This window comes from Columba livia, chromosome 6, assembly GCF_036013475.1.
Source record: "Columba livia isolate bColLiv1 breed racing homer chromosome 6, bColLiv1.pat.W.v2, whole genome shotgun sequence".
NCBI classification, from domain to species: domain Eukaryota; kingdom Metazoa; phylum Chordata; class Aves; order Columbiformes; family Columbidae; genus Columba; species Columba livia.
The window spans coordinates 16,887,467-16,899,824 of record NC_088607.1 but is presented as its reverse complement, the minus strand read 5'-3'; the positions used below and the strand labels follow the sequence as shown (position 1 = coordinate 16,899,824).

At 41.4% G+C, this 12,358-nt stretch overlaps 1 protein-coding gene across 5 annotated transcripts; it reads left to right on the top strand.

Annotated features, from left to right (window-relative positions):
* Positions 1-581: 581 nt before the first annotated feature.
* Positions 582-10,968, top strand: ZNF518A (zinc finger protein 518A). Of its 5 annotated transcripts, none has more exons than XM_065068345.1 (3): positions 582-794; positions 2,788-2,911; positions 5,299-10,968. In XM_065068345.1, exon 3 carries the CDS (start codon positions 5,417-5,419, stop codon positions 10,052-10,054), a length of 4,638 nt encoding a protein of 1,545 aa, XP_064924417.1. In that variant the 5' UTR covers positions 582-794; positions 2,788-2,911; positions 5,299-5,416; the 3' UTR covers positions 10,055-10,968. The 5 variants fall into 5 exon arrangements, with proteins under 5 accessions (XP_064924417.1, XP_064924421.1, XP_064924419.1 ...); XM_065068347.1 differs by lacking the exon at positions 582-794 and adding an exon at positions 847-1,250; XM_065068348.1 differs by lacking the exon at positions 582-794 and adding an exon at positions 1,257-1,594.
* Positions 10,969-12,358: the final 1,390 nt, after the last annotated feature.

The following is a 12,358-nucleotide window of genomic DNA, read 5'->3' as shown; positions in this document are numbered from 1 at the left end:
AAACTTAGCACAAATGTAAAGAGCACGCTGCTGCTAACAAGCATAGTTTACCCCTGTTGTAAGTAGCAATGATATTGTGTCTGTAAGACGGCAAACATATAATCTGTGGTCATCTTCAGCTTTGACTTTGAGCACACGCCAGCCCCTCCATGTGTTCCGGATGCTTTCTTTGCTGCCCTCTCCTACAGATACCCTCACACGTTGCATCAGAAAATCCTTGTCAGGGGTGTGGCACCCGCAGCCCAGGCAAGACTCTTTCTTTTCGGTGACTCATGACGGGGCATCAGCGCTCCCTGCCCAGACCCATTAGCGCCCATCGGACCCACACGCCCTTGGGCGGAGGGAAGCGCAAACCCGTTGACAGGTGAAGATGGGCGGGCGGTACCTGTACCCCTGCGGCCCGGCCCAGATCCGGCGGGGCGGTGCGGCATTCAGCCTTCCGCCGGCGCCACACGCTGCCCCCGGGAAGGGGTGCGGGCGGCCTGGCATTGTGCTTCCCTCCCAGCCCCCGCGGCCACATCCGAGGAGGAGGAAGGCAGCGGAGGCTGTCCCTACCCCCACGTCGCCCACACCAGAACCACCACCCTGTGTCCCGCCTTGGGGCGGTGGCGCCCCACCCCTCCCCCCTCCCAGCACTCCCCCGCCCTGGGCCTCGTCGGCCGCCGTCCGTCTTCTCAGGTGAACGCGTATCCCTCCGCCGCCGCCCCCAGCGCCGGGCTCGCAGCCCCGCAGTTCCCGGATGGAAGCTGTTATGGCCGCCGACAGCGGCTCGCCGGGCTATGGAGAGAGGCGAGGTAACTCCGCGAGGGGCGCCCGGCGGGGCAGGGGAGGTGTCCGCGCGGGGCCGGGGGGAGCGGCCCGGGACGGGCTGCGGCGGAGAGGAGCGGGCAGGAGGTGCGAGCTCTGGCGGAGCAGGAAGCCGCCCCGTGGTAGGGATGACTCGTTAAATAGTCCGCGCCCCCCGCCCCCTCCGGCCGCGGGAAGTTCGCGGGGTAGTCGGGGCTGGCGGTCGCGTGGCCGGGGCCGGCGGACAGCGCCCGGCCGCGGCGGGGAACGGGCAAGAATGCCTCGTGGTCGGCTCCAAGGCTCCTTGCGGCGGCGTATCCCTCCGCAGGGCTACGCGGGGCCAGGCGAAGCGTCGCGGGCAGCGCGGCGCCCCCCAGGGCCGTGTGTGTGCCCTGCGGCGGGCGGCCCGGCGGGGCGGGGGCAGAGCTGCCCGCCGGAGGAACCGGGTGGTTCCCGAGAAGGAGGTGGGGAGGGGAGGCGTCCCGCTCGCCCCTACCCCGATTTGGAGGAGCGCCCGGCGTTGCCGCCGCGGTCGGGTGGAGCCCGCGGCGAGGCCCTGAGACGGTGGCAGCCTCGGGAGCTCCCCCGCCGGGCCGGCGTCACCGACCGCTTCTTGCCGCGTCCATGCTCTTCCCTCTGTCCTCGTCCCGGGGACGGGGCTACAGCCCTGGCCCTGCTCCTTGGCGAGCCCCGGGAGCGCCCCGCGGGGCCGCTGCTTCTTAACGGCGGGGTCGGGAGCCCCGAGCAGCGGGGCGGGAGCGACCCCGGGGGGCGGTGAGCGGTGAGCGCGGAGCCGGCGCTGGTTCAGGTGCGGCGGCGGGGCCGTGCCGCCCTGCAGCGCTCAGCTGCGCTTTGCCCAAATGGCAAGTTTGCTGGGGGGCACGGGTGTTTGTTACTTCGGAGGGTGATTTGGTGATTTATTTTTATTTTATATTCTATTTTTACGAAAGCAGATGTGTCAGATGGAGCGTATCTGACCGTCAGTAGCTGTAGTTCTTTGAGTTCTCGAAAACGTAGTTTTATAAGTTCCTGCATGTGTCCAGACCTCTGCAGAGATGAGGGCACTGCTCTGAATTACCGACACAAGCAGGATGGGACCAAGCATCGAAAATACTTTAGCATAGTTGGTTTTTTTCTTTTGGTAAAATTTAAATGAGTGTAAACATTTTTTTACAGGAGTCGTGAAACTACTACCTGTTTGGAAATATATTTTGAATTTCTGTTATTTGTTCTAAATGGAAGAACTGTAAAATGTAGCGAACTTAGTTGTGTCCTGCTCCTATCTGTCATTTCTCACTAGATGGAAGTGTACAACTAAAAGCTTTTTTTTCTCTATGAGTACTTTTTTTAAACAAAATGCAGACATATTGGAGCATTTTTGTGGGAAGAAAATTGAGGCTTAGAGCTTCAAGTGGTTACTTATGCTTGTGCTTAGTGGCTTTTTTCTTTTTATTCTTTTTTTCCTTTTTAAATGAGACTTAACTTTGACGCATGCCTATGTATTTTCAGGGCTTGTGTTCATCCTATCTACTTGTTTCAAACCCCTGGGGTTTTTGCAAAACTTTCTAGAAAATTATGATTTGGTCTTTACTATAGAATTTATTACAGTTTTTACTTTAAAAAAAAAGAAGTTTCTTTTGAGTTCAGTTTAAAATTTGATGGACTGTGGTAATAGTAACTGCTTTCTGTCTTGTTTTTAAGTTACATGTTTGTGCTTACCACTTAGGAATGCCTGAGAAGTAGTGACAAAGCTAAGGTTATAATAGGCCTTGTTAGGAGGAGTTTGCTAGTGATTTTTTAATTCCACTCATTAATTTAGAATTTGTCTTGTATTTGATGGTGTTTTTTGGGAGAGAACATAGTATGTTTCGCAGTTTTTCTGTCTTCAATATATTAAAAATGCAGATAATGTAAAATTGTGAAGGATTTCTGCTTTTTGGCTTTTTCTTTCAGTTATGCTTGTAATTACACCTTTTAAAATATCTTTCCTTTTGTTTTCAGATATTTTCTCAGTATTCTTCCTGACTGTGGCCTTTTCTGAGTTTTACATATTTACCTCTTCCATGTGTGTGGAAAAATGTTTAAAAGGCTGTTGAAGAATTGAAGTCAAGTCTTTTCTTGATGTGTAAGTCTGTCGTCTTATTTGATAATGCATGTTTAAAGATCCCTGGGACTTTTTTTGTTACTGGTTGGTTGGTTCTAGTAAATATTTATTGTGCTGCAGGTGCTTGTTGATAGTTGCATGCTACCCAATAATAACAAAGTTAAATTGTAATTTGTGTGGTTAATTAGTTAAAGGAGATCTTGAATCAGGTTTGAATATATCCAACTGAGACTCTTTGCCAAACATATATATACTTTATCCAATAAATTAGTGAAATGATGCCCAGTTGATGACCACATTTACCTCATCTTAAAAGCCCGAGGTTTGTTCTCTGCAGCATACTGCATCCACTTCTGATTTTTGTACTGTTAGTTGCATACAGATTTCAGGTTTCAGTATTTGACTGTATAACATTTTAATTTGAATGATAGGCAGCTAACATCAGGATGATGTATTGCATCATGCAGCCTGTAATCTTCATGTGTTGCAGCTGCATATTAAAAAAGTTCTTCAGCAAGCAGGGCCATGTCATTTTTAGTTACTTATTCCTTATGCGAGAGTTCAACTTGTTCAAATAAGGGATTTACCATTGACAAGAGAAAGCATTATAATACAGTATTCTTTTTTTTTTTGTGAAAATGGAGTCTAATGTAGATGAGTTGTTATCTTCTGAAGGCTCAAAGTACAGTAATATGCCAGGTATTAATCTGTGTGGAAGATGGGAAATGTATAATTGAGTTTAAAAACAAAACCACAAACCTGTACTTAAGGTGTTTTGGTTTGGAAGGAGGGAGTGTGGGAGTGTGTGTGTCTGTGTTTTGGTGTTGGTTTGGTGGTGTTTTGTGTTTTATTTTTTGTTAATGTCATGTGTGTAGTTGAGATCTTGCAGATGTCATAGCTGAAGAATATGATTAATTGAATTTGTTTGATATTGGAGTCTGTCTAAAATGTCCAAATCTGTTTTGCTTATTATTTTCAAGAAATTGCAGAAATGCTAATATCTTTTCCAAAGGAATGCATTAAAGTGTGCACTTAAAAAAAACAAAAGTGTTTTCTTGCTATGTGATGTGTGAGTATGTCCCCGAAAATTATTCGTTCCCTGTTTTCTTTGTGAGATATTTACATGTTTAATGCCAGATACTTCCTTCTCATAGGACTGTGGGAAAATATTGGGGAGACCTTAATGGTGTCCACTTCATCACAGTGAGGGAGAAGATGTGATCATTCGTTCAGTTTGAATGTGAATAAGTAGGATGATCTAATGAGTTTCAAGTTCAGGGTGGGCAGGGAAATAGTGGAGGGAGAACTGCTGGTCAGATTTCAGCCAACGCTTTACTTTGCTGGTGAAGAATAAAGTGATGCTATGACTTATGTTACCGAAAAATTTTTTAGAAAAAAGTATTATATACTAGTGAAGAGAGGGTGCTTGTTCCTTTTCGGTTTCAGCTTTCAAAATCCAAATTATTTTCACTGCTATTCAATTTCTGCTGATTTTATGTTGACATGTGGGAATGTTGTTCAAGCGTAGACTTGAGCTGGCATAAATTGTCAGTGCGGCCTGTTATGGAAACACTGACATGAACTCTGTAGCGAGACGATGCTGACCATACCTGTGTGAGCCTCTTAATGCATAGAGGAGTGCTGTTGCCAGTCATGTTCTTGCTCTGAAAAGATTAACCTATACCCGGGAACATATGGTGAGAAATCAAAGTTAACTTTTATCTGTTGGTGACTTCAGGCTTGTGTGATGCTGAAGGTAGGCATGCAAAAAATTCATTGTAGCTGAGTGTCTTTTTTTTCTCCTGTCAGTAAAGGTGACATCTCCATTAGTGAAGCAGATATCTTGTCAGGTGTGGGTTTCTTAAATTTTATTTTATTTTCTAATCACAATAATTAGCTACTAGTAGAGAAAGAGACTTGAGAAATAAAAGTATCAACTCCTGCTGAATTGGACTTGTTTTTAGGATTTCAGCTAGGTACAGTTAGTGATCCATGTCACAGATGAGGCATCGTGCTTATATTTGCTAGCTGCATTTAAGGAAGCAGCTTTTGGGATTTCTCATGCTTACAGATTGTCCTCGTGGGAGAAATTCAAAATTTGATGGCATGGAATTTCATTGTTTTAATCTTTCTGTAGATGTTGTCCTTTAAAGCTTGTTTTTAAGACTTATGTATATTTTGTGGGGAAAAAAACCCAACCCAAAGCATCAAACCAACAAACACCCCCCACTCCTCCGCCCCAGACACAATCAATCAAAGGTTACAGCGTAGTGTGTAATTTTTTTTGCCTCATGCTTTTTTCTTTCAAACGCTATTATAACAATCAACAATATATATTAATGAATTGTAATGAATGTTCTAATTGCATTAGTTTTAAATGTAATATTTTCTTTGTTTTCTGATTTCAGGAGAATAAAATGGAGAAGTTCTAGAACCTTGAGAATAACTTGAGGCAGCAGTCTTGCTTGCTGCAGGAACTAAGACTAATATCAAGAATTCACTTAAAGAGAGAGAAAACCTAAAATCATGCAATCTGAAAAGGAACAGTTTTTTCCTGATAAAAAGCAAACTAATTTGTTAAAACATAATGCTGCGAAGAATTTTTCTACAGATACTACTTTGGAAAAAGTGCTGGTGAATGATCCTTTAAGTATGATGACTCAACCGGCGATTTTCGATATCAATCTCCCTTGCAAACTGAAAAGTGTGAAAATCGATTTACCCAGGGTGAGCATTCCAAATGAAGTATTAATGAAACATGAAGTTGATAGATTTAGAAAACTCTTTCAGTGTAAACAACAAACTGCCAGGAAGTCCTTAAGTCTAGAGAAAATAAATGGAAGCAATTCCAATTGTTCAGAGGGAAGCCACTTGCAAAATAAACCAGAAGTGCAATTTGAAGAAGGGTTGAAAACTACAGCAAAGATACTAAATTTCACTTGTACCAAGTGCAAGGATAACATTAGATACAGCCCGAATGATCTACTGAAACATTTTCAGCTGTTACACTTTGGGGAGTTGCCTTTGTATCCTTGTGAGATGTGTAACTTCTCGGCTAATGACTTTCAGTCCTTTAAACAGCACAGACGCACCCATCGTAGCACTTTAGTAAAATGTGAGCTTTGTAATGATGAGCATATGTACACTTTGTTGGATTTGACAAAACACTTCACATCAAAGCATTGTGTAAATGGTCACTTTCAGTGTGAAAAATGTGGGTTTTCTACCCAGGATGTGGGCACATTTGTTCAGCACATTCACAGACATAATGAGATTCCCTTTAAATGTGGAAAATGCCATCACATAAGCTTTACGAAAGAGGAGTTCCAGAAACATCTTCTTGTTCATACCAGTATGTTTCCTTTTGGTTGTCAATACTGTAGTTACAGCACGCCACGGAAAGATTATCTTTTAAAGCACATCATAGCTTTACATAGTGACCACTTGTATGCAAAAGAAGAACTGGAAAAGGATAAATGTGAAAAAAGAATAGTGAAGACTCCAGCAGGACTGAAGCTTGTGTTAAGAAGATATAAAATGGGAGCATCGAAAAAAGCACTCTGGAGACGGAAAAAAACAAGCAGTGGAAGTGACAAAGCTGGAGAAAAAAATGCACAAGTGCTAAGAAGTGTGAATAAAGTTCAAACAAAAGCTGAGGAGCTGAACCAGTGTATGAGAGATGTGGAAGCAAGTGAAGATCAGATTCTCTATACAGAAAAGCATAACTTCATGGGTGGAATGCTCTCTACTACTACAGCACAGTATGATAAAGCAGATGATGGAACAAGTTATGGTCTGGGATTACTGAAAAATGCTGTTCATGGGCCAACAGTATTGATGGTCAAAAACAATAAAATATCTGTTCCAGCAAATTACAGTGCTAAATTTATGGGATTTAAAATGGTAGATGGAAAACAACATATTGTTATAAAATTATTACCTACAAATAAGCAAAACGCACATTTGTTGGGTCAGAAAGCTGATCCTATTAAGGATGGCGCTACAGCTCCGTTGCTACAGACTGCTGATCCCTGCGGCTTGTCGTCAGGTGCCAGACCACATGTAACTGATCAGTCAGCTTTCAGTTCTGTTCACCCATTAGCCTCCCCTCCCTTTTCTTCTGCTCCTCATTCAGGAAAAACAAAAGTGGAAAAACAAAATAACTCTTTATCGTACAGTAAGAGTGTTTTTCAAACCGTAGCACCTTCTAATGTAGCTGTAGGAAAAGGTTCAAATTATTTGCCAGTGAAGTTTGGTTCAACTGTACCTCCATGCGAAGAGGTGACAAAAGTTGGAACTCGAAGTAATGTCTCGTGGGGAAGCTATAGTCCTCCAAGTCATCCTCAGGTATTACTACCCACTATTACAAATACACTTCATTATGACCCTATGAAGACGCCTTTCTTTCCTGAACTGAAAATACAAAATGGTGGCCTAAATAATAGTAATGCAACTAATAATCTCTGTTATTCAATGTCAGTGGATTCTTCCAATGAAGGGTTGCTGTCTTTTCACAACTATTCCAAAATGGACACTTCGGATAATCCATGTAGCATTTGGATGTCAACAGATGATAGTTACAAAGAATTTATATCTAGCAAAACAGTTTCTTTTCAAAACAGTAGGAGAAGTGAATCTGCATCTGCATATTCAGAGTCAATGAAAGGCTTAAAACCAGAAAAAGTTGTATCCGCCCAATCAAATATTAGTAAAGCTTATGGACACATAAACACTAATAATAACTCTGTGTCTTCTAAAAGTCAATCGAAATGTGTTATCGACAGTGAGTGTTTTATGGAGGATCAGCATAATGGCCAGCAGTATTTGGATGCTAACATACATCATGGCTTTGAGAACGTAGCTGAGAAATTCCAAGAAAATGGCTCTGATTGTGTCAACTCAGTCTTAATGCCTAAAATCACATCTGTTTTCTCATTGCAGAATGTACAGGCAGCTAATTATTTTTTGCCTGAAATAAACCAGTTACAGCAAGATGTGTTAAAAGTGAAAGCAACTACTCTGCAAGAATCCCACAGCAAGACAAATAACTGCGTAAAACTTCATTCTGACAAGCTGCTTTGTGGCCACAAGACAGGGAATAAAGCCTTTACACATTTGAAAAGCTCGATGACTGCATGTGGTTTTCAGAGGCCTCCTTCTAATGCAGGCTTTCATTTATATAAGAGAGAGTTGAACACAAGATGTAGCACAAATAAAGGTACATATTGTGGGAGAGAACGACAGATGCCCAGAACATCATTTGATTCACAGGGAATGGATAAATTACCCAGAACTCCAGGTGCTGGTACATCTCTAAAAACTCCTACAGATGCAATCATTACACAGCACGTAGTAAAAGATAAAATGCTGTCTACAGCCCAAAATCCTACCAGCTTTTCACCTGTTATTCAGGAACAGAAGCCCCTTTTAGTTCAGTCCCATTCAACAGGATTATTTATTCCTTTGCACCTTGCTAACCGGCCCGGACTACGGGTTGTTGCAGGAAAATCTCTTCCGTCAACCAGTTCATCAGATGGGCATGTGACTAAAGGTGTACCTGCATCTTTTGTTTTAAATAAAGGACCTGGAATGATTTTGACATTTAACGGGGCAATTGGAACAGCTGCCAGTGTCCCTAGTGATAATTCTCAGGTTTTAGGGAGAGTTGCATCCAGAGAATATGGTAAAATAACCATCCCAGCTTCAAAAGTGGAGGGGAAAAATGATGGTTTCAGAAGTCTGAGAAGTTCCTGTAGTAGGAGATCATGTAGTACAGCAAATGACTCATTGAATAACATACAGATCAAAGGACCTCGTGTAATTGGAAACTCATCAGAGTCATCTGCGAAAGGAATTTCTTCTGTGAAGGTGTTAGCAGAGCATCAGGATGCTGTTTTTGGTTCCTTGGAGTCAATAAACCAAGAGGAAATGAAACAGAAACAACGTGTTTATGCACTTTTGCCTGACAGACAGCAGGCACTTTTTCTGAAATGTATGACACCAAACAAGCCTGTAGTTCATAAACATAGTGTTTTTCAGGATTATACTCATTATCAAAATTGTCAACCAAAGAAAACTGGAGCCATGCAACAAAAGCTTTTGCTGAAAATTAAGACTTCTACTTCAGATACACTGGCTGATACCACTCAGTCAGTAAGCAGCTCAGTGCCCTCACTACAGTTGGATAACTTGCAGTCCCATACTCCTGCGCTAGCACAGAAACAGACTAATAGTACTTCTAATGATGCCTTAATCTTACCAGGTAGGTTAATGCCAGCAAATGCCTCTTTGGCAAGCTCTAATCCAGCATGTTGTGTTCCTCCTGTAGAGCCTATTTATTCTACCAGGTCTGCAGGGACACGGTTGCAAAAAGGTTCTATTGAGAGTGCGCAAGTTATAACTGCTAACAACAGGATTAACTTTGGTAGTCAGAAACCCACATGGGGCACCCGAAACAGAACTGCAAAAGAAAAAACTCGTTTAAAACGAACTAGGTCTAAAAGTTCAGAAACTGTGGGTGTGCAAAGAAACAGGAACTTCAAACGGAAAAGTAAAGATAATTGCCCAGAACCTCCAAGAAAGAAAGTGACGTTGCACAGAAAGTGTAAAGAAAAGAATCTAGCTGAAGTTGTTAGTCAATCAGGTGGCCCTTACAAACCAAGGGCATCAAAAGAAACTGTGAGGACTTTGAAATTACTTCCATTTAATTCTAAACAGCTTGTAAAATGCCCTCGGAGAAATCAACCAGTTGTTGTGCTTAACCATCCTGATGCAGATGTTCCAGAAGTTGTAAATGTAATGAAAACCATTGCTAAATTTAAGGGACATGTTCTTAAGGTTTCTCTGTCAAAAAGAACTATTGAAGCGCTTCTGCAGCCAGCTTTCTGCAATCCTTTGGACGTAACTACTGTTGATCTTTCTCAGAAGAGGCACAGGACAGTAAAACCTATTAGTCCTGTAAAAGAAAGATTTGTCTTAAAATTGACACTGAAAAAGACTAGCAAAAACAATTATCAGATTGTGAAAACTACCTCTGAGAACACCTTGAAAGCTAAGTTTAGCTGCTGGTTTTGCGGTAGAATATTTGACAATCAGGATAATTGGGTAGGACATGGACAGAGGCATCTGATGGAGGCTACTCGAGATTGGAATTCATTAATGTAATGATGACCAGTGAAGAAAATAAATATCATGCGTTACAGTTTTTTAAAAAGAGAATCAGCTTAATTAGGACACAAGTAATTATTTTCTTTTGTATTTCAGTATTGTAACTGATATTTAAAAATGATGCAAAGTACTTGTGTTTTAAAAGGAAGGACAGATTCTCTATTGCCATCAAGCTTTGAGATACATCAAGGAGCTTTGTGGTTTAGATAATTTGTAACTAACTGCAAATACAATTCCAGAAAAATATATATTATTTTTTGTTACTACTATCATGTCCTCTATTTTTATTCTGTAGAATAAGTCTTCAGGGCTTTTGTTCTGTACATATTTAAAAAACCTAAGCATGTAAATATTTTTATACTTTTCATTTATTTGGTATAATTCTTGCACAGAAATTTACACACACATCCCCCCCCCCATTTTTCAGTTCTGTGCATGCACTACTAAAAATCAATTTTAAAAATTTTCCAACTACACACAGCTGTTATCTTTTTTTTTTCCCCACTTGTTAGCTCTTGATTTAGTTTTTCAGGGATTGAACACTATTGTTAGCAAGTGCCTAAAAGATGTGAAGCAGTTTACATTATGTCAACTGTGTAACCATAGGTCCGTATAGGGCCATTTCCCCGGTGGTTTCATTTAAAGCCATATGTGAATGCTTTAAGCTATATTGCTATGCACATGACACTTGTACTATTTCTGTGCAGTTTGTCTACTTTCTTAGTGAAGTATTTTTCATATAAATTAATAAAATATGTTACGATTGTGTTAATATGATGAGCCTAAGAATGGAATCAGTTGAAAATACAGTATATATATTCATAATGTATATGGTGTTTAAGAATGGTGAACATTCCTAATCTGTATTGGCTCTGTCACTATTAAATTTGTTATAACTTGTGTTTACAGAATATGACTGTGAGCATTTATAGAAAATATTTCTACTTTGTTTTATACTGTGTAGGTCACAAACCATATAGGCAGGCCAGGATATGGTGAAGTGCAAAGCACCATTTCAGGCCTGTAACTGCGTTATAGTTTTATTCCAGTTGGATGCAATTTGTCCCCATAATGACTAAATAGCATTTTCTACTATTACTTATTCAGATGAACTGCCTTTTAGGACACCAGGGGTTTGTCAAAACCAAAGCTTGAGTTACTCCTCCCTCATTTTACCAGCCAGTAGGGTAATAGTGCTAGGAGGCTGCTTGCTTCCTACTTACAGTTTTAGTGATAACGATGAAAGAAGAATATCCTTCACATTTCTTATTGTTTATGTAAGGGCATATAAACAAAAGACCTTATCCATAGTGACTGAGAATATACAAATGAAGGTCCTTATTATCCACAGTAGTTATTATGTTTAGCGGCTTTGTCCTCAGTGTTCTTAATGAACCTGGAGGCTAGATCCAGTCTTCAGCGGGAGTGCCCCTACGTATAGCACCTTTTGTCCAAGTCCAAGGAAGTCTGCATCCTAGATGTGTAAGTCAGCTTCCCAAAGTATTGATGGAAAAACGGTGAAAATTGAGTACTAGACTTGGAGAGGACCGGGGCATTTAAATCTCTGAGGGTTGAGATTGGTGCAAGCCCAGCGGTAGTTCTCCATGACCCTTTCTGTAAGGTGAATGTGAAGATTGACTTGCTATCAATGAAACAATTGGAGTTCTTTCAGGGATGTCATCAGTAGCAGATATTGACTAATGTTTTAAGAAATGTCACCATGAAAAGGATTTTAAAAAATTGCTTCAGTAGCTAGATTTTTTTTTTCTTTTCTTGATTTGCCTGATGGCAGGAAGATGCACACTAGCCTTGTAGCTGGTGAGTTATGTATGGGAGTCAAGTACCTGAGACAGTCAAAACAGCATAGTTTGGGGGAATTAATATATAGTTGGTGTCTGTTCTCTGTCAAAATAGGATCATTTTGTGCTGCATGATGGGTTTGAGCTCTAGCATTAAGTTGGCTATGAACTTTGAAGAAGACAAGTGTAGTGGTGAGGAAGTGTGTTGGAAAGAAACAGCATGAGGAAAGCACAAAAATGTATTAAACTTTTATAACTGGAAGGATCTACTGGCTGCCTCAGCTTGTTATCCTATAAACCCTGAAACTGAACCTCTGAATTCTGGACATGGCCATTGCATTCTGTGGCAGAAATATCTGTGACAAGGTTTGTTGCTAAAACCTACTTGGTACAACTTCACCCAAGGATGACCAATTTTTGTTAACAGTTACTTAGTACTGAGGTGTAAGTTTTGCTATATATGGAGTTGGGAGGTTTTTCTCTATATTGATGAATCATGAGA

Bases quoted from the DNA above. Each gene is read 5' to 3' on its own strand.
- ZNF518A (XM_065068349.1), top strand. From the start codon at position 5,417: ATGCAATCTGAAAAGGAACAGTTTTTTCCTGATAAAAAGCAAACTAAT.